This window comes from Geotrypetes seraphini, chromosome 7 (genome assembly GCF_902459505.1).
Source record: "Geotrypetes seraphini chromosome 7, aGeoSer1.1, whole genome shotgun sequence".
Classification (NCBI taxonomy): Eukaryota; Metazoa; Chordata; class Amphibia; order Gymnophiona; family Dermophiidae; genus Geotrypetes; species Geotrypetes seraphini.
Window position 1 is genome coordinate 18,809,125 of NC_047090.1, and position 26,024 is coordinate 18,835,148.

A 26,024-nucleotide genomic window follows, 5' to 3' on the forward strand; every position below is an offset into this window, starting at 1 on the left:
CCTCCCCTCCCCTCCCCTCCCCAAGAGTCCATGGCCAGTCCAACAGCTGAGAGTGGGAATAAAATCTTAAAGATTCAAAAGTCTACTGCGAGCACGCGGTGTGAGGTCCTGCCAGAAGTGCTCCTACACCTGACAAAATTTGCGACCCGGGCCAAGAGTCAAGTCTCCCACCATGCGTCTCTCCAGTGTTGCGTGCACTGTCATTAGGGATCTCCAATGTGCATATGACGGGGGATCACGGGAGAGCCAGTTGGTGAGGATGGCTTTTTTTCCCATCAAAAGGGCTCTGGAGATAAATGCTGACATTCCCCTGGGTTTGGGCGAGGCTATATTATAAAATCCAAATAACGCCCTCGGTTGCGGAAGCCATCGCCTTCCCCAAAGCGATGTATATAGGCCAAGATGTCTCCAAAACTGCTGGATTGCGGGGCAGGTCCAAAACATGTGACTCAAAGATGCGTGAGCCTGATTGCATTTTGGGCAAGAATGTGACGTAGTAATCCCCATCCGGGCTGCACGTTCCAGTGGAATGTAAAGTCTAAGAACAATTTTCAATTGCATTTCCCAGTGAGTAATATTGGGTGACACCTTCTGAATGTTCTTCAGGACCCATTGTAATTGTTGAGCAGTCAGGAAATGGGGTTTTTAAATTTCAGTCCTAGTAGTTTGCTGGCCCACAAAATAATTTTTTTTTCCTGCCGGTCCATAGGTGTAAAAAGGTTGAAGAACACTGCACTAGATGATGTTTTATCAAATGGGAGAATGCTTGATTTTTCACGACTGCCACAATCTTTTGGCATTGCAAAGTCTCAAATTTACAAATGGTTGAAGTTGAAGCAGGCCATTCAGAAGGGGTTCCCTGATTGGCGTAATCTAAAAAATCATTATAGCCTGCAGGTCCTGTACTTCCAGATGGATTTCCTAGGGCATCAAGCCGCTCAGTGGTATAAATTAATTTCCCTTTCAACAGCAGCAGATGAATCCAGAGATTAGTGGGATAATACACATCTACCAGCAGGTGGAGATAGAGAACTGAATAACAGGTAGTCCCATTGGTTGGCACACTCTCTGTATTCTCAGTATTCTCTATCTCCCAGCAGGGGTAGTCGCTTTTCCAGTAGCTCCTGGATTCTGGCTGGTTGCTTTTTCTTCTGTTGAGATTTTTCTCTTCAGTAAGATTGGGGTGATTGGCTGTGCGGTGCCATCTTTGGGAGTTACACCTGGGCCCCCCCAGGTCCCTGCTCCACCCTCCTCTCCTTTGGATTGAGGCTTTCTTTCCTGGTCCTGTAATTTTTCTTCTTTCCCCCTCAAACTTAAAAAAAAAAAAAAAGGGACCAGAGTATTGTTGCTAGTCGGTTCTGTTTATGTCAGTTCCTCTCTGCAACTACCAGCTTGAACAACAGTCACCTCGGGTAAGAGCTTGTTTTTTCTGACTTAGGTGCTTGGTGTTGGGTCTGCCGGTCTGCTCGCGGGTGTTTAGCTGCCTCGTGGTGTGTTTGAGTTGCCAGCCTGATTTGCTTTTGTTCGGCGGTTTGTCTGGGGGTTATGGTGGCAGAGGCTGTTAAAAGGTGTTCCCGCTGTGGCAAGCGAAGAACACCTTTGGGCCTCTGTTCGGCGGGCTGCTCCGACACCGTGGGGGAGGAGGTGCAGGTCGCGCCTGAAGTTTCCTGCGCATTTGAGCTCCGGCCTGCTTCTCCTGCTCGCGCGGCTGCCGACGTTCCGCTTCAGCGCACTTCGGCGGTTTTGCCGGCGGACAGCGTTTTTTCGGCTTCTTCTTGTGCAGGGCCAGTTTCTGAGCAAGGGAATGTTGTTCCATTCGCGGCTCCTGTTAATCAAGTGGCTTTTTCCCCGGAGTTCGTGATGTTACTACATCAGGCTTTTTTGCTTCAAAACTCACAGCCTGTGCTGCCACGGGAGAATTCTATTGACCTGTCTCCTGTACTGCCTGCCGGTGGACCTCCTTTGGAGTCTCATGCGGCAAAATGGCGCAGAGTGGCGGCTATGGACGGGGATGACCCTCTGTCCGGCTCAGCCTTGTCGCTGGATCTTCCAGAAGTTTTGGAGGACGGGGAAGTTGTGGATTTAGAGCTTGAGGATGCGCTGACTAGGGAAGTGGATGATCCTACAGCGCTCCGTCTTATTTCATAGAGAGGAATTGCCAGCTTTTATTTCTAAGGCGCTCCAGGGCCTTCATATCTCGCAGCCGGATCCGCAGGCGGCGGGCTCGGCTAATCCTCTCATGGCTGGCACGAAGAAGCCTGCTAAGGCTTTCCCTGTCCACGAAGCGATGCATGAGCTGATTTCAGCTCAGTGGGTCACTCCGGAGGCTGGTCTCCGCGTGGCACGGGCTATGCGCTAGTTGTATCCCATTTCGCAGGACGAGCTGGACAAGTTTACGAACCCAAAGGTGGACGCTTTGGTAGCGGCGGTTACTAAAAAGACTACATTGCCGGTCGAGGGCGGTATAGCGCTCAAAGACATCCAGGATAGGAAGATTGAATCTTCTCTTAAGATGTCCTTTGATGTCGCGGCGGTTACCTTGCAGGCGGCAATGTGTGGTTCCTATGCGGCACGAGCCTGTCTTCAATGGGCGCAAGGTATGGCGGATAAAATGATGGAGTCGGGGGTTTCTGTTCCGACCGACTTCCCGGATTTGGAGACGGGTCTTGCGTATGTGGCGGATGCACTCTATGATGTTGTTCGTGCTTCGACTAAGCAAATGTCTCTTTCTGTGGTGTCTCGGAGATCCTTGTGGCTCCGTCACTGGGCGGCGGATGCGGCTTCCAAGCTTCGCCTGGTGAGACTTCCCTTTAAGAGTCGTTTGTTATTTGGGGATGATTTGGATAGGTTGGTGAAGGATTTTGGTGATTCCAAGACCCAACGATTGCCGGAAGATAAGCCTAGAGCTCCATTGAAGTCTTTGGCGGCCAGGAATCGTTTCCGGGATGTTAAACGATATAGGCCTGGGAAGCCGTCTTTTCCGCCAGCTTATGGTGCTTCTTTTCCTTCTAGACCTCGGTTTCCACAAAGGAATTCCTTTCGTCCTTCCAAACCCCAGTCTACCCAGCCCGCCCGGACCCCGGCATTGCGTAATCCCCAATGACGGGAGGTCATCTCTCTCCGTCGTGGCCATTGGGGGTCGGCTGTCTTCCTTTCTGGTGGAGTGGGCCAAAAGCACGTCCGATCAGTGGGTTTTGGATGTTATTCGAGACGGTTACAAGTTAGAATTTTCCTCTCCCTTCGCAGATTCTTTCTTGGTCTCCCCTTGTTCTGGGGCCAAAAGAGATTCGGTGCGGAGCACTCTTCAGGTCCTTGTGGAAATTGGGGCCGTCGTGCCAGTGCCTCCGGCGGAGCGGGGACAGGGTCGATACTCCATTTACTTCATTGTGCCCAAAAAGGGGGGCTCGGTCAGACCGGTTTTGGATCTCAAGAGGGTCAACCGCTTCCTTCGAGTCAGGCATTTCAGGATGGAAACGGTGTGGTCGGTGATAGCGGCTGTTCAACCGGGGGAATTCTTTATGGCTCTCGACCTCAAGGAGGCTTATCTGCACATTCCCATCTGGCCGCCGCATCAGAAATTTCTTCGTTTTGCGATCCTGGGCCAGCACTATCAGTTTGGCCTCGCCACGGCTCCGCGGACGTTCTCCAAGGTCATGGTTGTGGTGGCAGCCTTCCTTCGCCAGGAAGGGATTCGGGTGCACCCTTACTTGGACGACTGGTTGATCAGAGCGTCTTCCAGGCAGGACAGTTTGGCAGCTACCCGCAGGGTGATCTCCCTTCTTCAATCCTTGGGGTGGGTCATCAATTTTCCAAAGAGTTCTCTTCTCCCGTCTCAGTCGTTGGAACACCTGGGAGTGCTGTTCGACACGACGGTAGGGAAAGTGTTTCTTCCCAAAGGCCGGGGGGAGAAGTTGCAGTCTCAGGTTCGCATGCTTCTCTGGTCGCTCAGACCGAGAGTGTGGGATTATGTTCAGGTTCTGGGCTCCATTTTGGCCACGCTGGAAGTTGTGCATTGGGCACGCTTTCACATGAGAGCGCTGCAGCAGTCTCTGCTCTCTCGATGGTCCCCGGTGTCTCAGGATTACAATCGTCGTCTGCAGTGGACGCCGCAGGCGTCCTTCAGCATGGCTTGGTGGCTCAGCGATTTCAATCTGTTCAGGGGCATACCTTTGGCAACTCCGGCGTGGATGATAGTTACCACAGATGCCAGTCTGTTGGGTTGGGGAGCTCTCTGTCTTCAATCCTCGGCGCAGGGAGTTTGGTCTCCGGAGGAGGCTCAGTGGCCCATCAATCTTCTGGAACTGAGAGCGGCCAGGCTCGCGCTCCAAGCGTTCCTGCCCATGATTCGGGACCGCCCGACGAGGGTTTTTTCAGACAGTGTCACGGCGGTGGCGTACATCAACAAACAAGGCGGTACCCGAAGTCCTCAGCTAGCATATGAAGCAATACTGCTCCTTCAGTGGGCGGAACTTCATCTTCCTCTGCTGTCGGCGGCTCACATTGCGGGTCAGGAAAATGTTCAGGCGGACTTCCTGAGCAGAAATCTTCTGGATCCCGGAGAATGGGAACTCTTCGATCAGGCGTCCGCCCTCATAGTGCAAAGGTGGGGTCTCCCGGACATGGACCTCATGGCATCGTCAAGCAATGCAAAGCTTCCTCGCTTCTTCAGCAGACGCCGGGAACAGGCATCGGAAAGAATAGACGCGCTGACTCTTGCTTGGCCTCCGAGTTCTCTGCTGTACGTGTTTCCTCCGTGGCCGATGATAGGTTGGGTTTTACATCGCATATCTCAGTTTTCCGGCACGGTGATCCTGGTGGCTCTGGATTGCCACGTCGTCCGTGGTATGCGGACCTGATGCTTCTGTCTGCGGGCGATCGGTTGTTGTTTCCGGTGACTCCGGACTTGCTCTCTCAGGGCCCAATCCTGATGGAAAATCCGTCCCACTTTGGTCTTACGGCCTGGCTCTTGAAAGGTCACGGCTGAGACGTAAGGGTTATTCCGAACAGGTTATTTCAACTCTGCTGCGCGCAAAAAAGAGGTCCACCTCTGCCTCTTATGCTCGTGTCTGGCGAGTTTTCGATTCTTGGTGTGCGGCTCAGGGTCGGTCGCCCTTCCAGGCTTCTCTCTCTACCATTCTTTCCTTTCTTCAAGAGGGGGGTGACCAAGGGATTGGCTTCTAATTCTCTCAAGGTTCAGGTGGCCGCTATTGCTTGCTATAGGGGCCGGTTGTCTGGTTCTTCCTTTGCATCCCAACTGGATATCGTTCGCTTTCTCAAAGGGGTTCAGCATATTCGGCCTCCTGTTAAGAAGGTCTGTCCGGAGTGGAGTCTGAAGGTGGTCCTTGGGGAATTGCAAAAGCCATCATTTGAACCTTTCACGAGCGCTACTCTAAAAGATGTCACGTTGAAAGTGGTTTTTCTGGTTGCTCTGGCTTCAGCCAGGCGAGTGTCTGAGTTGCAGGCGTTATCTTGCAGAGATCCTTTTTTGAGAATTTCGAGTTCCGGTGTGTCGGTTAGGACTGTTCCTTCGTTTCTTCCGAAGGTTGTCTCCCCTTTTCATGTGAACCAGTCTCTCTTCCTTCCGGCTTTCCGGAAGGAGGACTGGGAGGAGCGTTTCTCTTCTCTGGGTTTGCTGGATGTTCGTAGGATTCTCTTGCATTATCTCCAGATTACTAATGATTTTCGTCGTTCCGATCACCTCTTTGTGTTGTTCACAGGCCGCAACAAGGGTATGGCGGCGTCCAAGGCTTCTATTGCTTGTTGGGTCCGGGAGGCCATTGCGTCTGCTTACTTGACGTCGGGTAAGCGGTTGCTGGACAAGCTCTGTGCTCATTCTACTAGGGCGATGTCTACCTCTTGGGCGGAGTCCAGGGGGTTTTCTTTGGAGGAGATTTGTCGTGTGGCTACTTGGTCTTCTCGGAATACGTTTTTGAAACATTATCGGTTGGATATGGCGGTTCGTGCGGAATCTGCCTTTGGGGCTTCGGTTATTGCGGAGGCGGCGTTCGCTTCCCACCCGACTTGAGGACTGCTTTGCTACATCCCACTAGTCTCTGGATTCATCTGCTGCTGTTGAAAAGGAAAGAAAAATTATGTTCTTACCTGTTAATTTTCTTTCCTTTAGACGCAGCAGATGAATCCAGAGCCCCACTCTGGTTCTTTATTGGTTCTTTGCTCACTGTGTGTTGGTTGCGGGTTTTCTGCGGTTTGTTTGAGTTGGTAGTTGTGTTCTCATTTACTGTTTGTGATATTTGTTGTGGGAAAGAAGTTTTTTACGTATGGACCTTGTTTCTGGTTCCGGATGCTTGGGCAAGGAGCAATGCTGAGGATACAGAGAGTGTGCCAACCAATGGGACTACCTGTTATTCAGTTCTCTATCTCCACCTGCTGGTAGATGTGTATTATCCCACTAGTCTCTGGATTCATCTGTTGCGTCTAAAGGAAAGAAAATGAACAGGTAAGAACATAATTTTTCCATCTGGTTATGTGACTAGGAAACCAAAAACTAGTCTTAGAGACATTTGGAGCATTGAAATAAAGCAGCAAATTTCTGCTACTCAATGAATTTGGACTTGGAGGATGAGGTGTACAGCATCTATGAGACAAACAGCGTCAGCATCTATGAGACAAACATGGTTTTTCTTGTTACATAGAACATTTTGGACCCCTGTTCATTTACAAAAGTTAGAAAGTTCTAAATCTAATAGATGCTGGCACTGTCATGTTGATATAGGGACACTGGATCATTTGCAGTTCTATTGTCCTTTGATACTCAAATTTTGGAAGTTGATATGGGAACAGATTAATGATATACTTGAATCATCAATTCCATTGACATATGAGGTAGTCATATGTGGGATGATATTACATCTGAAGCCCTCATTGGGCAGATATAAAGGTCAGCTTTTCCTTATTATGACTGGGATAGTCATGCAAATGTTTACTCGCAATTGGAAGAACTGGGATTGCCTTAACTTTACTTTTTGGTGGGCAAATTTATGTTTAAGTTATAGGTATGAAAAGATGAATGCGGATATGCTGGGGCATACTAAGATATTCAAGTTAATTTGGGGCCCATTGACATCTTTTATGGATTCATTATAGTTGTCTTTTCCTTTATTTCTGTTGGTATAATACACACATGCACCCAGGGGGCGGGAGGGGGTTATTTCTTTTGCATGGTTCTATTCCCTTATGAAAATGTTGGTTGGGTGGAGTTTTTTAAATGTTGTATTGATTCTGATTGATTATAAGTGCATATATGATTACTATTATTTGTATTGTATTGCATTTTTGTTAGCTTTAGAAACTCAAAAAAGATTTAAAAAAACAACAAAGTTTCATCAAAATCTGTGATGGTTAGGTGGGGCACTTTTCTAAAATTAGAGCACTTGACACGGAATTAGCCAAAGGGAAGAACCTAATATTTTGATTTCACATATCCAACAGACACCTTTGGTGATGCCATCACATGCTGACTTTTTTCTGTTTTCTGACTTCACATGCTGCAAGGAAGCCATGTTTTTGAGCTAAGACTTCTTTTCCAGTATATGTAGCTATTATTGGGCCTGGTGCCTGTTCTTTATGCATAAAGTATTTTTTTTTTCTGTACATTTTTCAAGAGGATACCATTGTTTTCCATATTATCCAACTTCACATATCAGACAATGGGTCAGTCCCATTTACGTCGGATAATCAAGACTTTACTGCAGGGGTCCCCAAAGTCCCTCCTTGAGGGCCGAATCCAGTTGGGTTTTCAGGATTTCCCCAATGAATATGCATGAGATCTATGTGCATGCACTGCTTTCAATGTATATTCATTGGGGAAATCCTGAAAACCCTACTGGATTCGAGGGTTTTCTAAAGTATGAAGAGCTTAAGGATAAAGAATCAATTATAAGTTTTTCAGAGGGCAGAAGGTTCAGTCAAAATATATGAAAATACTTCTTTAGTAAGAGAATAATGGACATTTGGAGCAACAGAAATAGGCAAAATTCAATCTACATTGGGTAGGCAGAAAAAGACCTTAGGTGCAGGATAAGGGAGGGATTAGAAAAAAATTGAACACTGAGAAATTGTTCTCCTTGTGGTTTTTTTCCTATTAGGAAGAGCAGATCAAGAGGAAAAAGAGAGAGGAGCGACTGGAGCAGATACGCCACAATGTGCAGTTGAAATATACATGTAAAAGAAAGGTGAGTCAGCTGAGTTTGCAGGAGTGTGACACTTGTCTAGCCTCAGGGAAGGACATACTTTTGTACAGCAGCTGCATTTATCTACAGGAAAATAGAGCTAAGCAGTCTTCTAAATCATTCTGTTCTGGAAATATGCAGAATACCTCTTTAATCATTCCATAATACTATCTTAATCCTTCCAAGTAGTTAAAACAAACAAAACAATAACAAAGCTAGAGTGACATCCACATAAATATGAAAACTAAATTCCAAGTTTGAAAAACTTGTATGACTAGAGCCAAATATATGTAGAGTGGCGGAGTAGCGTAGTGATTAGAGCAATGGGCTGATGACCAGCAAAGCCAGGTTCAAATCCCTCTGCTGCTGCTGTTTGTGATCTTGGACAAGTCACTTAACTCTCCTTTAGCTAAGATACAAAATTAGATTATAGGCACTTTGAGGACAGGGGGATCCCTAATGTAAATGAGTGTAACGTACCTTAAGTGAAGAGTGGTGGCTTAGTGGTAGAGCTGCTGCCTCAGCACCCTGAGGTTGTGGGATTGAATCCTAATGCTGCTCCTTGTGATCCTGGGCAAGTCACTTAATCCTCCATGGGCTGGATTCTGTATAGGATGCCCGGTCTCAGAAGCTGCCTAAGTGGCTTTTGGGAATCACACACGAGCGCCCTAAATAGAATCGCATTTGTCATCACGGACAGACGCCTAAGCCTGCCTAACACCACGATTCTCTAATTGGCGTCCATGTCACAGGCGCCAGTTAGAAAATTGGGTTGACGATGAGCTGATCGTGGCAAGGGAATCTCCCTTCTTCGATTAGTTTAGCGGCAGGGAACCTGTCCCCCTTGCGAAGACTACCAACAGGAGGGATGCCCAGTCTCTTCTGCCACCACCACCCAAGACATCCTTTGGCAGGAGGGATGCCCAGTCCCTCCTGTCAGAACCCCTCATCCCCCTAAGATCATTGGCAGGAGGGCTGCCCAGTCCCTTCTGTCGTGGCCCCCCACCTCCCTAAGATCATTGGCAGGAGGGGTGCCCAGTCCCTCTTGCAGGAACCCCCCCTCCCAAAGATCCCTTAGGCCACACCCATAGGAGGTGGCCTAAGGGAGCTGACCAATCTGAATTTTAGGCCACTCCCAGCGCATCCTAGAATGATTCCGATTGGCCCAGGTACCTCCTATGGTAGGGGCCTTAAATGCCTGGGCCAATCAGAGTCTTAGGCCCCTTCCTGGTGCAGTCCATAATGCACCAGGAAGGGGCAGGCCAACCATTCAGTGGAGGTGGGCCTGCTGACCGGAGAGAAGAAGCATCCCTCCTGCTGGCCAGCTTAAGGTACTGTTGGGTCCAGGTGAGCTTTTGGGGGGGGGGGTCAGGGGTGTTCCAGCAGTAGGGACTGGGCATCCCTCCTGCCGATGATTATGGGAAGGGGGTTCTGGCAGGAAGGACAGGGCATCCCTCCTGCAGGGGGATGACTCGGGGGGTGGGTGTTTCTGGCAGGAGGGAGTGGGCATCCCACCTGCTGGGGAATATCTTGGGGTGTGGCAGCAGGACGTACTGGGCATCCCTCCTGCTGAGGGATGTCTTGGGAGGTGGTGCAGGAGGAATTGGTCACGTCTCCTGCTGCGGACATTCAGGGGTTCCGGCAGGAGGAAATGGGCATCTCTCCTGCCGGTAGTCTTTGCATCCCTCCTGCCGGTAGTCTTCGTGGGGGGGATGGGTTCCGTGCTGCTAAACTAATTGCAGCTGGGAAATTCCCTTGCCTTGATCAGTTCAGCAATTGCATCTATTTGAAATGTAGGCCAGCATTTTGCTGGCCTATATTTCAGGTGCCTGTTGCGGCCCTAGGGAGACACCAAAGGCCATCTAAAGCCACTTCCGGGCAAAACCATGCTCACGCCTAGCCTTGGATGTTCTTAGGTGGCCCTACACGCCTCCCTAGACTTACGAAGATACCTGCAATGTACGTCCTGATTGGCTGGTTAGACAGTAGTAGGATGCCTTCCGCTGCCTACAATTGGGGTGCCATTTATAGAATTTGACCCTAAATAAGTACCTATACATATGTAAACCGCTTTGAATGTGTAAGCACAAAAGGGCGGAATACAAGTTCCATTTCCTTTCCCCTTATCTTGAGCTTATGTTGATATGTTAGCTGAATGTGCACCCTCCTCAGATTGTAGGGTATTGGGGGATACAAGTCTTTTAAATAAATCCAAATGAATATACACATCAGTATGCAAATAAATAAACAGTGGGGACAGTAAGACATCCTGTGCACCCTGCAATAAAGAGGATATCTTTTCAACAAAGTTCTTACCTTCCTGTCAGAACTACGCTGCATATCTCCATTGTTTGTAATTGCCATAACGTAATATCAAAGTCTGTCATATCAAAGGTGGCTTTTAAAATCAATATTGCCAACTCTGAAGTCTCCCTATTCAGCCATAGCTGTAAGCCATTCTTGGTCATCATCAGCACATTTTCTGTAAGAATGGAGAAAGCCTAACAGTTATCCAAAATACCAGAAAGCCTAACAGTTATCCAAAATCCAGTAGTTGAAACAGAACCCCTATGTCAATCAGTTTTCCAAGAAACTGCAAATTTTATACGGGCTGATAATTCTCTGGCCCATTGCTATCTAGATTTGATTTCTCCACTAGCAAGCTAACAGCTGCTATCTTTGATGGAGAAGGAAAAATGTTCACCTAACAAAGAATCATTAATCATTTGACCCAGAGCCCTAATACAATGCTAGTAGTGAATTAGCAGGAAATGGTTCTAGTGGTGAGGTTGTCAATGGCATCAAATCAACAAAATCTTCTACCTCACCCCAGATTAGTTTCTTGAAAGAATAAAAAAACAGTGAATCTAACAACCCTGCTTTTAAGCTCCAAGTCAATCTCCTTTGCCCTAATGGGCATCTAGTATTCTGAAACTTCTCATAAACTGTTAACAAACTATTCACAGCCATTTTCACAGCACAGATTCCTCCCCTGTGTCAGATGCACATAACTACTGTATTTTTCGCTCCATAAGACGCACTTTTTCCACCCCCAAAAAGGGGGTGGAAATGTAAGTGCATCTTATGAAGCGAAGATACAAATTAAGCCCGCTGCTGCTGCAACTTTTAAACCCCCCTGCCGCAGCATATTTTTAACCCCCCCCTGCTGCCACCGCCGCATATTTTTAATTATCCCAGGACAAGCAGGCAGGTATTCTCACTAGTGGGTGATGTCATCCAACGGAGCCCCGATGCGGACATCTCACTAGCATACTTGCTTGTAGAAACTTTAGAAGTTTCGATGCGCGAGTGCCTTCCCGCCCGATATACCGGGTGCGTCTCCTCAGTCCCTTCACTTGTGCCTTCTGTGTCCGCGGTTTTGGGTTTTATTTGCTCATTATCGTTGGTTCACGTTGCGTTTTCTTGTTTTTCAAAAAAAAAAAAAAAAATTTCATTCGTTCAACTGGGCAGGCCGCGTAGCTGCGGCCTCGCGGTGGGGCTTTTTCGGCCTATGTCCGGGCCTGTCACCGGTTTTAAAAAGTGTGTCAAGTGCCAGCGCGCGATTTCGTTGACAGACCCTCATCGACGCTGTATTCAGTGTCTCGGGCCTCAACACCTTCCGAAATCGTGCCGGCCTTGCTCCACGCTTACAGCACATGCTTTCAAGCGTCGTTGAATCTTGTGGGAGTCGCTGTTCAGCATGGAGGCGTCGCTGGAGCTGCCCTCATTGCAGAGCGCCGCGCCTTCGGCTTCTGCTTTGAACTCTTCGGCCTCGAGTCTGCTCAAGCCTGCCTCGTTCGTGCCGGCTTCGACTCCGACGCCTGCTGCGGTGCCTTCCGTTGTCTCCTCAGGTCAGGTAATGCAGCCTCCCATTCCTCCAGTGGTGCTCAAGGTGCCCAAGGCTTCTAAGCCCAAGCCCCTTGGCGGCTGAGTAAGCGAAGTCCGTGCAGGAGGACCCATTGCGGATGCGGATCCCTCTTTGCCGGCTTCGTTCCATGCCATGATGGAGAAGCGATTTGTCAAGCTCTTTACTAAGATTGGGCCGACGCTTCTCTCCCAAATCCAGCCTAGGCACGCGGAAGCCTAACGCGAGGTTGAGCCGCCTCCGGTGCCTCCTCGAAGCACACTCTCGCTGCTGGGAGCAGAGTCTCGGCGAGTGTCTGGTCTGGCTTCGGGGCATGCTTCGCAAGGAGCAGAGTCTTTTCCCATGCTTCCTTTGGAGCCGATACCCTCGATGCATGGCTCACCCACCTTGACTGGAACGGAACCTGCCTCCTTGATGCCGAGCTCGAGCCTTGGGGAGTGCCTTGCGGGGCTTCGTCTCAGCCTCCCCTGCTTCGATCCACAGCCTCCAGCCCCATCTACTCGATGGCTGCCTCATCTGGGCTTCGCTCGCCTCGACGCTCGAGGCCTGCTTCTTGACACAGTTCGGGTCGTCGCTCGAGACATTCATCGAGGCATGCCTCGCCTCGTCGTAAGCAGCCTTTTCGGGAGTTTTCACCGAATTACTCTCCTCCTCCTCCTATGCCGGAACTATGTTCGTTCTCTCCCTGCCGGTCTTCGGCCTCAGCGGACCAGGCCGCATCATCTTCTTCGAGTCCGTCTCGAGGCCCGGCCCTAGCTGACCAGTTGTCCTTCTCGTCCTTCCTGAGGCAGATGGCAGTGGATCTGGATGTCACCCTGGGATTCGGGTTCCAAGTTTTCTAAAGAGTATTTGGAGACGATGCATCTTCCTCAACCTCCTGCTGAGTCTCTCTGTCTGCCTCTCCATAAGCTTCTGGACCAGACTTTCATGAGATGCTTCGAGACTCCGTACTCTATCCCTGCGGTCCCAGGGAAGTTGGATGCAAGGTACCGCACGGTGCACCATAAAGGCTTCGACGGGGCGCAGCTCTCTTCCTCTTGGTGGAATCCTCCTTGAAGCGGTCTCATCCCTCCCAGGTCTATGCCTCCACTACTCCTGGCCGGGAGGGCAAAACCATGGACAGATTTGGCAGGCGCATCTACCAAGCCGCCGCCGCCTCTGCCATCAGGTAACAGGCCCCAAAGCCGCCACCGCCGCCGTACCAAGCTCTCTCTGCTTCCCTGCATTGGGCTGACCAGAATGCCTCTCCCTGACGTCAATTCTGCCGTCGGAGAGGAAGTTCCGCCCAGCCAGGCAGCGATTGGCTGGCCCGAACTTCCTCTCCGACGGCAAAATTGACGTCGGGGAGAAGAAGGCTGATCGGCCCGGTAGATCGCCAAGGCAAAGTGAGTCTGATCGATTCACTTTGCCCTGGCGATCTACCGGTCGATTGCGATCGACCTATTGGGCACCCCTGATCTAGATCATATGTCCTATGAGGTGAAATATAATATGCCTCTCCTGAAGGAGAGAGGGTTATGATAAACATATTCAAATAACCACAAATGTATAAATAATGAACAAGAGACAAACATTTTTAACTTATGAAAGAAAAGAGCAACAAACATTTTAATAGAAAATAACTAAAAATCATGTTATGAGTGTACAAGGGAGAAACTCAGGAATACTTAAGAAATTTATCTTCATAAATTAGATGAGAATCTCTTAGTGGAAGTAGTAGATGCAGAAAAACACGGTACAAACACAGGATTCTTAACATTGGGAAAGCAAACAAATACTAATGACTAAGTAAAATCTGGGACACTTCAATAGGAAGGGCAAGCTAAATAGACAATCTTTCCCTGCTGTCCTATTGTGTTTCAGAAAGTTCCAGCATACTGTCCTGTCATACTGCCAGGTGACAGAATTCAAGCGTGCTTGGGACAGACACAGAGGGTTGTGGCAATGACAGAGGAAGGAGATGGCTGCAGATTGAGTACTGTCTGAAGTAACAGTAAGCATGAGCAACCTAGGACACGGGATGGGCCAAGAGGTTTTGTGAATGCTGAGAAATGCTTTGTTACTCTTCTGGATATGACAGTTTCCTGTTCTGCTGATTTGATATTCTTGGTGTGCAGCTGTTGACTATTTTGAGAGGAAAAGATTGAAGATAATCTCCTATGTGTTATGCTAAGGAGATATCTGCTCATCCCTTTTGACTGCCTTCAGACCTGTACCTGAGCCTTAGAAATTTGAGTTTTAGGATTTTAGATTCAATTATTCATCTTTTTGAGTTATTTCTGTATCCAACTGAGCCTATAGTCTACATTGTACTTCTGTGGTTCTTGCAGAGGGCTGATGACGACGAGGTTGCGCATCTACTACAGCTTAGTAAACACATGTTATCCTCAGAGAGCCCAGAAATGCCAGACTCACTTGATTACAATGAGGAGGAGCTGATCCTGGCAGAGTATGAAAGTGATGAAGAAAAGAAAAAGGGTCCTAGGTAAGCTGTTGATGGGTTGGAATTCTGGAAAGGGATGGATTTCCATAAAAAGACAATGTTTATAATTCAGGTTAGGTTAGAAATATGAGATTTAACAAATACAGGGCTTGATTTTAAACAGAATACCTATATAAAAAAGCGTTTATCTCTGTCGATAACAATTTGGTGGCAATTTTATGATCTTATGTTGTGACTTTTTCTGACTTAACATTACCATTCTAAAAACTGAAAAGCTCTAAATATGTCTGGTCCCAAGGATTTTGTATAAAGGATCTTGTTCCTGTGTATAGCAAGTATATAAACACAGGTAGGCATAAAAACTATGTGGCAGCCTAAATGACCTTTTGTGCTATCACACTGCTAGCTCCAAGCTTTCTAGTGCAGGAGTAAAACTGTTTGTATTGGTAGCTTTCCACTCATAATCTTGCTCTGACTAGCCCAGGTGTCTCAAAGTCCCTCCTTTAGGGCCGCAATCCAGTCGGGTTTTCAGGATTTCCCCAATGAATATGCATGAGATCTATGTGCATGCACTGCTTTCAATGCATATTCATTGGGGAGGGACTTTGAGATCCCTGGACTAGCCCTTACTTGTCTCCTCTCTGCATAATTGTCAGCATCCATTCTAGAGAGACTTTATTCTTCCTAAGTAAGGGGCCAATGCTCAAAACTGGCCACAAATTGTATTTAAATGTATTGAAATAAATATTAATGAGTGTAATGAATGGATGATGGAGATGGAGTCAAAAAGGGAGTGATAAAGGAGCAAAAAGAGGTAGCCGACAGGTTAAACAAATTCTTCTCGTCAGTCTTCACAAGCGAGGACACATCCAGTGTACCGGAACCCGACGTGCTCTTCCATAGTGATCAAGAAGAAAAACTGTTGGCAATAGAGGTGAGCCATGAGGATGTCCTCCAACAGATAGATAGATTGAAAAGCGACAAATCACCAGGCCCGGACGGAATCCACCCTAGGGTACTAAAAGAACTAAGAAATGAGATAGCAGGAATACTCCAACGAGTTTGCAACCTATCCTTGAAAACTGGAGAGATTCCGGAGGACTGGAAGATAGCAAATGTTACACCTATCTTTAAAAAGGGGTCGAAGGGAGACCCGGGAAACTATAGGCCGGTAAGTTTGACATCGGTTCCAGGCAAGATGGTAGAAGCACTGATAAAGGACAGCATCTGTGAGCACATCGAAAAAAATGGGCTGATGAAAGCGAGCCAACATGGCTTCTGCAAGGGAAGATCGTGCCAAACAAACTTACTGCACTTCTTTGAGGGGGTAAACAGCCAGTTGGACGGAGGGGAACCTGTAGACTCATTTACCTTGACTTCCAAAAGGCCTTTGACAAGGTACCCCATGAGTGGCTGCTTAGGAAGCTGTGGAACCACGGGGTGGAAGGGGACGTACACAGATGGGTCAAACACTGGTTGGCAGGCAGGAGACAGAGGGTTGGAGTGAAGGGTCACTACTCGGGCTGGAGGAAAGTCACGAGCGGAGTTCCGCAGGGGTCTGTACTTGGACCGCTGCTGTTCAATGTATTTATTAATGACCAGGAAACGGGGACGAAATGTGAAGTTATAAAATTTGCGGATGACACTAAACTCTGTAGAAGGGTTAGAACTACGGAAGAGTGTGAGGACCTACAAAGGGACCTAAACAAACTGGAGGAATGGGCAAATAAATGGCAGATGAAATTCAATGTAGGGAAATACAAGGTCATGCATATAGGGAGAAAGAACCTGATGTTCAGCTACCAAATGGGGGATTAGTATTAGAGGGAAGTAACCTTGAAAAAGATTTGGGTGTACTGGTGGATACAACAATGAAGTCAACGGCGCAATGCGCAGCAGCCGCGAAGAAGGCAAACAGAATGTTGGGTATTATTAAAAATGGTATTACGACCAGAACAAAAGAAGTCATCCTGCCGTTGTATCGAGCAATGGTGTGCCCGCAACTGGAGTACTGTGTTCAGTATTGGTCACCGTACCTTAAGAAGGATATGGCAATGCTTGAGAGGGTCCAGAGGAGAGCGACACGAATGATTAAGGGCATGGAAAACCTTTCATACACTGAAAGATTGGAGAGGCTGGAGCTCTTCTCCCTGGAAAAGCGGAGACTCAGAGGAGACATGATAGAGACCTACAAGATCATGAAGGGCATAGAGAAAGTAGAGAGAGATAGATTCTTCAAATTTTCAAAACATATAAGAACAAGAGGGCATTCGGAAAAATTGGAAGGGGATAGATTCAAAACAAATGCTAGGAAGTTTTTCTTTACTCAGCGGGTGGTGGACACCTGGAATGCGCTTCCAGAGGACATAATAGGGCAGAGTACGGTACTGGGGTTTAAGAAAGGATTGGACAATTTCCTGTTGGAAAAGGGGATAGAGGGGTATAGATAGAGGATTACTGCACAGGTCCTGGACCTGTTGGGCCGCCGCGTGAGCGGACTGCTGGGCACGATAGACCTCAGGTCTGACCCAGCAGAGGCATTGCTTATGTTCTTATGTATTAAGTTGCTGACATTGGTTAGGCCACCAAAAAATGCTGACAGCTAGCAGGAATGACGACGATGGCCTATAATGCTAAAATTTTACTGCTGGGGAGCAGTTTAGAAGCTTTTCAGGAGAAGATTTCTTGTCAAATTCTTACATAAAACTGCAGTTTTTATCTTCTTTTGCAAGTGGAAGGAAGGCCATGAAACTGTATATGCTGATAGTGAGAAACAAAAACGTGTGTGAGTCTGAGCAAAACCAGAAATAAAAACACACATTAGTGTCTGGTTTTCTGTACTTAAATACAGTAGAGTCTCGGCAGTGGCGTACCTAGCATATGTGAAACCCAGGGCCCATCATTTTTTGACACCCCCATCTATATCAAAAATATGATTTTTAGTAAAAATCCACATATCGCACAAGAGTGTACCTAGGAAAAGGTAGCATCTTAAACACTGCAGTGAGCACTAGAACACTAACACATACCTTGTAAAACTAAACAAGCCAGATCCTGCACAGTCAGTTGATCCTGTAGTCAATGCCAACTGAAAACTATGTCCTTTTCATACACACAGAACAGAGATACTCCCTCGCCCAATATGGAATAATCACAAACTAAAAATAGAAATATGTTGACAAAAAGTTAAACTGAACTGCCAAGAAACTAGACTCTGTATACAATGCAACACCACAACACCACAAAATCACAAACTAAAAATAGAAATATGTTGACAAAACTTAAAGTGAACTGCCAAGAAACCAGACTCTGTATACAATGCAACACCACAACACCATAAAAACAGTGACACATGTCCCCTAATACTGTGCAAAATATAAAGACAGTAGATGTAAATTTGAAAAAACTGATCATAACAATCACCACTTTACAAATTAACAAATAAAAATAAAACAAATAATGAGAAATAAGAAAATACCGTTTTATTGGACTAATCCATTTTTCAATTAGCTTTCAGAGGCCAAATCTTTCTTCAGAACAGTATAGTATACTGCTGTTATGGTATCCTGTCCTGAGGAAAGGAGTTCAGTCCAAAAAATTGCCTTATTTCCATTTCCTATTTATAAACTTTTATCAATACAGTTACAATACTACTTGATTCTAAGTGTAGCAACAAAAAAATCTTTTTACCTTTTGTCGTTTATGCTTTAATCATCTTCTCTTTGCTTTCTTCTTTCTATACAGCATTTGTCCTCTCTCCCTTCCATGCAACATCTGCCCTCTCTTTGCCCCTTCCACCCAGCTTCTGCCCTCTCTTTCTACCCCTTCCATCTACTGCCCACCCTCTCTCTCTTCCATATGGCATCTTTCTTCTTTCTATGTCCCTTCAATAAATTGTATATCTGGGGTCCCTTCTCTCATTTGCACATGATTCATTTCAGTTTCACCCCCTCTCCATTTTCTGTCTCCACCCCCTCCCTATGCTTTGGCATCTCTCTTTTCTCTTCTCCTTTCCTTCCTTCCTTCCCACTCCACACCATGGTGTGGTATCTATCTCCTTCCCTTCCCTCATGCCATGGCATCTCTTCCTCCCCCTCCATGGACTGGTATCTCCTTTCCTTTTTTCCTTTCCCTCCCTCCCATGGACTTGGCATCTCTGGTTCCTCTCCCTTGTCTTCCTTCTCCCTCCTTCCCTCTCTCTCTCCAATTGGGTGGTGCAGCAGCAGCATTTCTCCCCCTTCCCTGTGCAGCATCAGCATTTCTCTCTCCCCTTCCCTGTGCAGCAGCAGCATTTCTCCCCCCTTCCCTGTGCAGCAGCAGCATTTCTCCCCCCTTCCCTGTGCAGCAGCCTGTGCAGCATTTCTCCCCCCCTTGCCTTTGCAGCATTTCTCCCCCCTTGCCTGTACAGTATTTCTACCCTCCCCCTTCCCTTGCCTTTGCAGCATTTCTCCCCTCCCCCCTTTCCTGCCCAACATGTTTGGCCGGTTCCCCTGCTGAAAGCCGCGGGCATCTACACTTCACCGATCTGCGGCTGTGTCGGAAGCCTTCTCTCTGACGTTGTGACATCAGAGAGAATGCTTCCGCCACAGCCGCGGATTGCATGAGGAGCGGACGCCCGCAGCTTTCAGCAGGGGAGCCGGCCAGAAGCTGAGCAACGCCGGTGAGCACCTGAGGACACCCTGTTTCCTGCCGCTGCTGCTGGTTAAGGAAAGGCAGCAGTGGCAGAATGTCCTTGGTGTGTACTTTTATTATTTTTTTAAAATATTTATCTTTTTTAAATTTTTATTGTAAACCGGCCAGATACTTGTTGATGGTCGATATATTAAAAGTCAATAAACTTGAAACTTTAATAGGGAGTGTGGCTGGCTGTGCACCCCTTGGGGCGTGCATCCGGGGCAGACAAAAATATGCATGAGCGACAAGTTACATACTCCACAAATTTATGAGCAGGAGTGGAGGACGAGTGCCCGTGAGATTGTGGGAGGGTTAAATACTCAAAACTTAGAAGAAAAACAATTTACTTAAAGTTTTTTTAATTACGTAATATCAGTTCTTCAATCTTCACAAATATTCTCTTTGATTCTTTTCAGTTTTCCAAAAACCCGTTTCCGTCCCATCTCTGTGAGCTCGGTCCTCGCAAACCATCTGATCCCATACGCACAAGCCTCAGTTATGATTTTATACTGAATGTATTTTATTAAAGTATTAAAAGAAACAATATTCTGTACAATTGTCATTTTATAGATTCAAATAATACAGAGCAAGGATCAACAAAACCCTTGTCTCCCCTCCCCTTCACATATATCCCCTCTACTATCAAGAAAACTGAATAAGCCAAATTATTACAGAATGCTACACAGAAATATCATGCTAACAGAATACCGCAGTCACACATAGCAGGAATAGGGTTAGGGGAGTGCAACTAGGGCAACTGCCCCCCTGGTCAGAGAGAGCCCTAAGCCACTGCCTGGACTTTGCAGTCCCCAAGTTATGTCTAACACCAGCTCTAGGAGAATATATATTTCAAATCTGATATATTCAAATCACAAAATAGAAATAAAATTATTTATTTCTACCTTTTGTTGTCTCTGGTTTCTGCTTTCATCTTCTTTCACTCTCTTCCTTCCAGCGTCTGCCTTCTCTGTCTCTTCAATCCAGCATCTGCCCCTTCCATCTACTGTCTGACCTCTCCCCCTGCCATATGGTATTTGTCTTCTTTCTATGCCCCTCTCCCCTTTCCATCCAGGCTATGCCCCTCTCTCGTTTTTACATGATTCATTCCAGATTCACTGTTCTCTTCATTTTTATCTCTCCTACACCAGATCTAACATCTTTGTCCCTCTCAATTTCTCTGCTGACTCCCCTTCCCATTTCATTCCTGTCTCTCCCCTTCCCCTTCTGTAATCTCCCTGCCAGCTGTTTCCTTCCTTTTTTCTTCTCCCTTCCCTCTTCCCCCTGTCCAGCAGTAACTCTCTTCCCTTCCCTATCCCTCCTCCCCTCCAAGCTGCATCTCTCCTTATCCCTCTCCAGGTCCAGTAGCAGCTGTCCCTTTTTCCCCTTGCCCAGCAGCTTCCCAGACTCCTTTCCCTCCTCCCCTCCCAGCAGCATCTCTCCTTATCCCTCTCCAGTTCCAGTAGCAGCTGTCCCTTTTTTCTCACCATGCCCAATAGCTTCCCAGCCTCTAACAGTGGCTTTCTCCCCTCCCAGCAACTTTCCTTACTTGCCAGCCCAGCGATTCAGGAAAGCAGCCTTGGGTCCTTTGTTGGGAAGCAGAAGTTGCATCATCAGAGACGGCTGCGACTCAGCAAAAGCCCCAAGGCTTCCTTCCTGAATCGCTGATCTTGTAAGTAAGGAGAGCCGCTGGGAGGGGAGAGAGCACACTGTCGGACTGCGCGAACTACAGCTCGTCGATCTTGCCGGTCCTGCATGGACCAGCAGGAAATTGTTGATGTTGATCTCGCCGGTCCTGCACGAGCAGGGCAGACCGCCACCACTTCCTCTCACCTCCGCCCGCGCTCGGTTGAGCAACACGAGAAAAAGTATGAGAGACGCCACTGAAAATAGTGAGCGATCGCTCATGCGCTCAGCTTAGAGGGAACATTGTCCGGGACTCTTACATAACCAGCAAAATTGCTGGTGGAAATAAAATGTTCCCCGAAGAACCAGCAGCAGCATTCTGAGCCACAAATCATCCCTTGCTCAAGCCCAGAAGCAGCTACAAACCCCCCTCCCCAAAGCACCAGCATGGCAGTGGTCCTGAACCGCAAAGACCTCCTCCCACCTTCAAGCACCGAAGTAGCAGGCGGCAGTCCTGGTCCGCAAACTTCCTCCCTCCCTTACCCGAAGCACAGTGGTCAGCAGGAGGCACAGGCTGTTTGCGGCCAGCCCCGGCAGGGCTTTTACTCTGATGCGTCACTTTGACAAATCAAAGGAAAGGCCCTGCGAGGGCTGTCCATGAGCAGCCTGTTTTGAAGCTGCCTCTTGCTGACCGCTGCACTTCAGGTAAGGCAGAGAGAGAAGGAGCGAGGAAGTTTATGGCTCAGGACTGCTGACTGCTTCTGCCACTTCGGGGAGGGAAGGAGGAGGGCTTTGAGGCTCAGGACCAGAAAAACAGTTATCCGGTATCCACCAATCCCCATAGGTGCCGGATAACCAAGATTCTCCTGTATGAACTTTTCTAAAGATTGTAAGTGTAAACAATTTTGAAAGGCTCTTATGTAAAAGCACCAGAAGGACAGTGCCAATGTGTGTTTGCACTTCTGGTTTTGTCTGGACACATGCACAAGAGCCATACTTGCTGTAAAACCCTTGTGCGCATGTGCCAGGCGTGTTCCTCCCCTTGCTTTTAGTTTGTTAGTGCAAATTAATTGCACATATTATTTACATAACATTTCCTTTGAGCATCATTTAGTTATTTTTCTGCTCTTTTGTGTTATGGGGTTTTGCATTGTGGGCTTTAGTCCCCAGCTTTGAACATTGGCCCCTAAATCTTTTATTAATCTCACCTTAATGCCTCAGTCAGTGCCATATTTCTCTGCAGTTCTTTCCTTACTCCTGACTGGCTTTAAGTCAAATATACTCCAAGATTGGGAGTAAAATTCCCAGGAGCCTCTTGTTCTTAGTTCCTCTTTTTCTTAAGGCACTTTTTGCCTCTCTTTTTCTTTGTTACTCTTTTTCCTCTGGTGCTTTCTTTATAGTTCCTTTTGAATTTCTGACTTGCTACTTTATCATCAGTGAACTGTTTCTGGTGGTTCACTTATCACAGCTAGATACACATTTCAGTGATATATTATTGGTCTATCACAGGTTGGAAGAGGACATGGAAGATTTGGAGGAAGAACATGTAACGAAGGTGAGATGAAATCCTCCTTAGCAAGAATGTAGAATGAAAGTGGGCTGACTTGAAAGGTGCATAGGGGGCTTTTTACTATGAATTAGAAACACATTAGCTCATCATAAAACATCAAGGTTTATAAGGTAACTGAGAATGAGGGATGGGATAAACATATAATGGAAACCTAATAATAAACAGCACTTCTTGTACAATCCCACTCTATTCCTGGACAAGTGGATTATGCATCCCATGTTGCGAGACTGCTTGTAGGAAGCCTCATTTACATACTTTTAAATCCTTCCCTCTTACCTCAGGACTGCCCTCTGGTCTCCAGTTGCATTCCTACAAGCGAGACAACCAGTCTTTTCTGCTCGTGTTTAATTTTTTTTCTTCTGTCCTTGTGCTGCAGAGGTTCCCCGCGGGGACAGCTTTGGGTGCGGCAGATTGCAGACTTTGCGGGTAAAGTCTGCTTCCAGGAGGTTGGCTGCTTGGCAGTGCTTCTCCTGGAAGCCTGCACTTCAGATGAGGGCTTAGGGACCATTACCTTAGAAACTGGCTCACCCAGGTTTGTCTGCTAGTGGGTTTGAGTGCAGGCTGTATGGCTTCGTGGAGCTGTGTCCAGGAATGGGGTCGACTATGTTCCTCCGCCTGGTCGTGTGCGCAGTGTGCCCTGAAGGTGGCAGAGGTTTCCGGCCAGGGTGTCGGGCCAGAGGGGCAGTCAGAAGACCAGCAGTCCAGGTTGTTTCTACAAACTGAGATTAATAAGTTCTATAACATTTCTTCTTAATTCTTCCTCTGTTCAGATTCTGTTTCACTCACTCATCATTTTTCACATCAACTACTGCAATTCTTTATATCATGGCATAACACAAAGAGAAACTTGCAGACTACAACTCAACCAAAATACTGCTATTAATCTCATATATAAGACACCACGCCGGCGTCGCACCAGTCAGGTAAGCCGGCTAAGAAGCCTTCCCCGCTCGAGCACCCTCCGGTCGCTGTGGCAGCGAGTCCAGTCCTGCCGACCATGAGGCGCCCGCGCAAACGCTCCGCCCCCATAGAGGTGAGTGCATCGTCATCGGCCTCCTCATCCTCTGGGCGTCGAGCGGCACCACAGGTACCGCAGAAAAAGAAAGCTGTACCGGTGCCTTCGCTGGACGAGCGAATTGCAGCCGTCCTCCAGGTGCAGCTTAAAGAGCAGTTGCAGCAACTCCTCCCTGCTCTCTTGGCACCGAACCTTCCGGTCCCGGTCCGGTCTGAGCCACCGGTACCGACGGTGGAGTAGCCCCTATTGTCCGCTTCAACTTTGTCGGTACCGGTCCATTCGGCTTCCTCGACTTCCATGCCGGTACTGGCACCGGAACCGAGAGCTCTTCATCAGGCTGTCCAAACTTCAGCACCATTGCAGCCTTTAACCTCTCCCGGTACCGCTTCTTTGCGGTCGGGTAAGTCGGTGCGTAAATCCCGACACCTTGAGCCCTCGACACCTGATTCCCGGGATCGAAGTTTTCAAATCAGGGATCCTGACCTCTGGGACGACTCTGAAGAGCCATTACTCTCTGAGGATGAGTGTTCCTCTGGTGAGGAGGATCCTTCTATTCAAGAACCATCCTCTAAACCAGACAATTCCTCCTTCATGACTTTTCTGAAGGAGATGTGTGAGTCTCTTTCAATTCCCTTGGAGGCTGAGTCCAAAAAATCCAAAGCGTTCCTTGATGCATTGGACTTCGACCAGCCTCCACGGGAATTTCTGAAGTTGCCCCTCCATGATATTTTAAGGGAGACTTTCTATAAAAATCTAGAAACTCCTTTGACTATTTCAGGGGCTCCTCGTAAGTTAGACTCCTTGTACAAAGTCATCCCCATCCCTGGGTTTGATAAACCCCAGCTCCCGCACGAATCTTTATTGGTGGAATCTACTCTCAAAAAGTCTGCGGGAGCTAGTGTGTACGCCTCAGTTCCTCCTGGCAGAGAAGGGAAGGCCATGGACAAATTTGGAAAAAGGTTATATCAAAATGCTATGTTGGCAAATCGATCTGGTAATTATGCCTTTCATTTCTCTTTTTATTTGAAGCACCTCATTCAGAATTTAGATTCTTTTGAGAAATACCTACCTGACCGCAAGAGATCTGCTTTTCGTCATTGTTCTTCCTCCCTTCTCCAGCTTCGGAAGTTCATGGTACGTTCTATCTATGACACATTTGAACTTACCTCAAGAGCCACGGCCATGTCTGTTGCCATGCGTCGTCTGGCTTGGCTGAGAGTATCAGAGCTTGATATCAACCATCAAGATCGCCTAGCTAATGCTCCGTGCCTAGGGGATCTTTTTGGTGACTCTCTTGACTCCACCACACAAAAATTGTCGGCACATGAGACTCGCTGGGACACTCTTCTCAAAACCAAGAAGAAGACTCCACCTGCCCGACCTTTTCGGCAGCAATCAGCCTATCAACGCCGTTATGTTGCTAGACCCTTACCATCGGTTCCTCAGCAACCTAGACGCCAGCGTCAGCAACAACGTCAACCACCTCGTGCGCAGCAGCAGCAACAGGTGAAACCTCCTCCACAGCAGAAGTCTACTCAACCCTTTTGACTTCATTCTCCAGGGCATAGCCAATATTCTACCATCCGCCCATCTGCCTCAACCCATAGGAGGATGTCTTTCTCTGTACATCAGCCGTTGGGAGATCATCACTTTGGACCAGTGGGTTCTCAGCATCATCCGCCACGGCTATTCTCTCAACTTTCAGACTCTTCCTGCCCAAAGTCCGCCAAAGAGTCTGCTTTGAACACTCCTCAGTCCTCCCTCCTTCTTCAAGAGGTCCATTCCCTCCTTCTTCTGAACGCCATAGAGGAAGTTCCTCTAGATCAGAAGGAGCAGGGATTCTACTCCCGTTATTTTCTGGTTCCCAAAAAAACAGGAGATCTCAGACCCATATTAGATCTTCGTGATCTCAACAAATGCTTGGTCAAAGAAAAATTCAAAATGCTTTCTCTGGCCACTCTTTACCCTCTTCTCAATCAGGGCGACTGGCTATGCTCCCTCGATCTCAAAAAGGCATACACTCACATTCCGGTCAATCTGGCCTCCAGACAGTACCTCCGCTTCATGATCAATCACTGTCATTACCAGTACAAGGTGTTACCCTTCGGTTTTGCCTCCTCTCCCAGGGTGTTCACCAAATGTCTCATTGTGGTGGCCGCTTTTCTCCGCTCTCATCATCATCAGGTCTTCCCTTACCTGGACGACTGGTTAATCAAAGCCACTTCCTCTCAGGCAGTGCTACTTGCCACCAACCAGACCATCCTTTTTCTCCAACTTCTGGGATTCGAGATCAATCTATCCAAATCACATCTCATCCCTATTTAGAGACTTCAGTTCATAGGAGCGGTCCTGGACACAGTCCTCATGAGATCGTTCCTGCCGTCCAACCGTCTTCAGACTCTTCAATATCTATGTCAGCAGGTGCTTCCACAACGCTCCATCTCTGCCAAGCAAATGATGATACTCTTGGGTCACATGGCCTCGACAGTTCATGTCACCCCCTTCGCATGTCTTCACCTGCGCACTCCTCAGTGGACCCTAGCTACCCAGTGGTCCCAAGCGATGGATCCTTGCTCACGACACATATTTGTGACATCATCTCTTCGTCAATCTCTACAATGGTGGTTGATATCTTACAATCTCTC

At 47.7% G+C, this 26,024-nt stretch overlaps 1 protein-coding gene across 5 annotated transcripts in view; it reads left to right on the forward strand.

Moving 5' to 3' along the window:
- Positions 1-26,024, forward strand: part of DDX11 (DEAD/H-box helicase 11) — a 249,208-nt gene that overhangs the window by 27,285 nt on the left and 195,899 nt on the right. For all 5 annotated transcript variants that reach the window (XM_033952044.1, XM_033952040.1, XM_033952045.1 and 2 more), the window contains exons 4-6: positions 8,106-8,192; positions 14,385-14,539; positions 22,304-22,349. In XM_033952044.1, the coding sequence (XP_033807935.1) occupies positions 8,106-8,192; positions 14,385-14,539; positions 22,304-22,349 (288 nt within the window). The remainder of the gene's footprint in view (positions 1-8,105; positions 8,193-14,384; positions 14,540-22,303; positions 22,350-26,024) is intronic.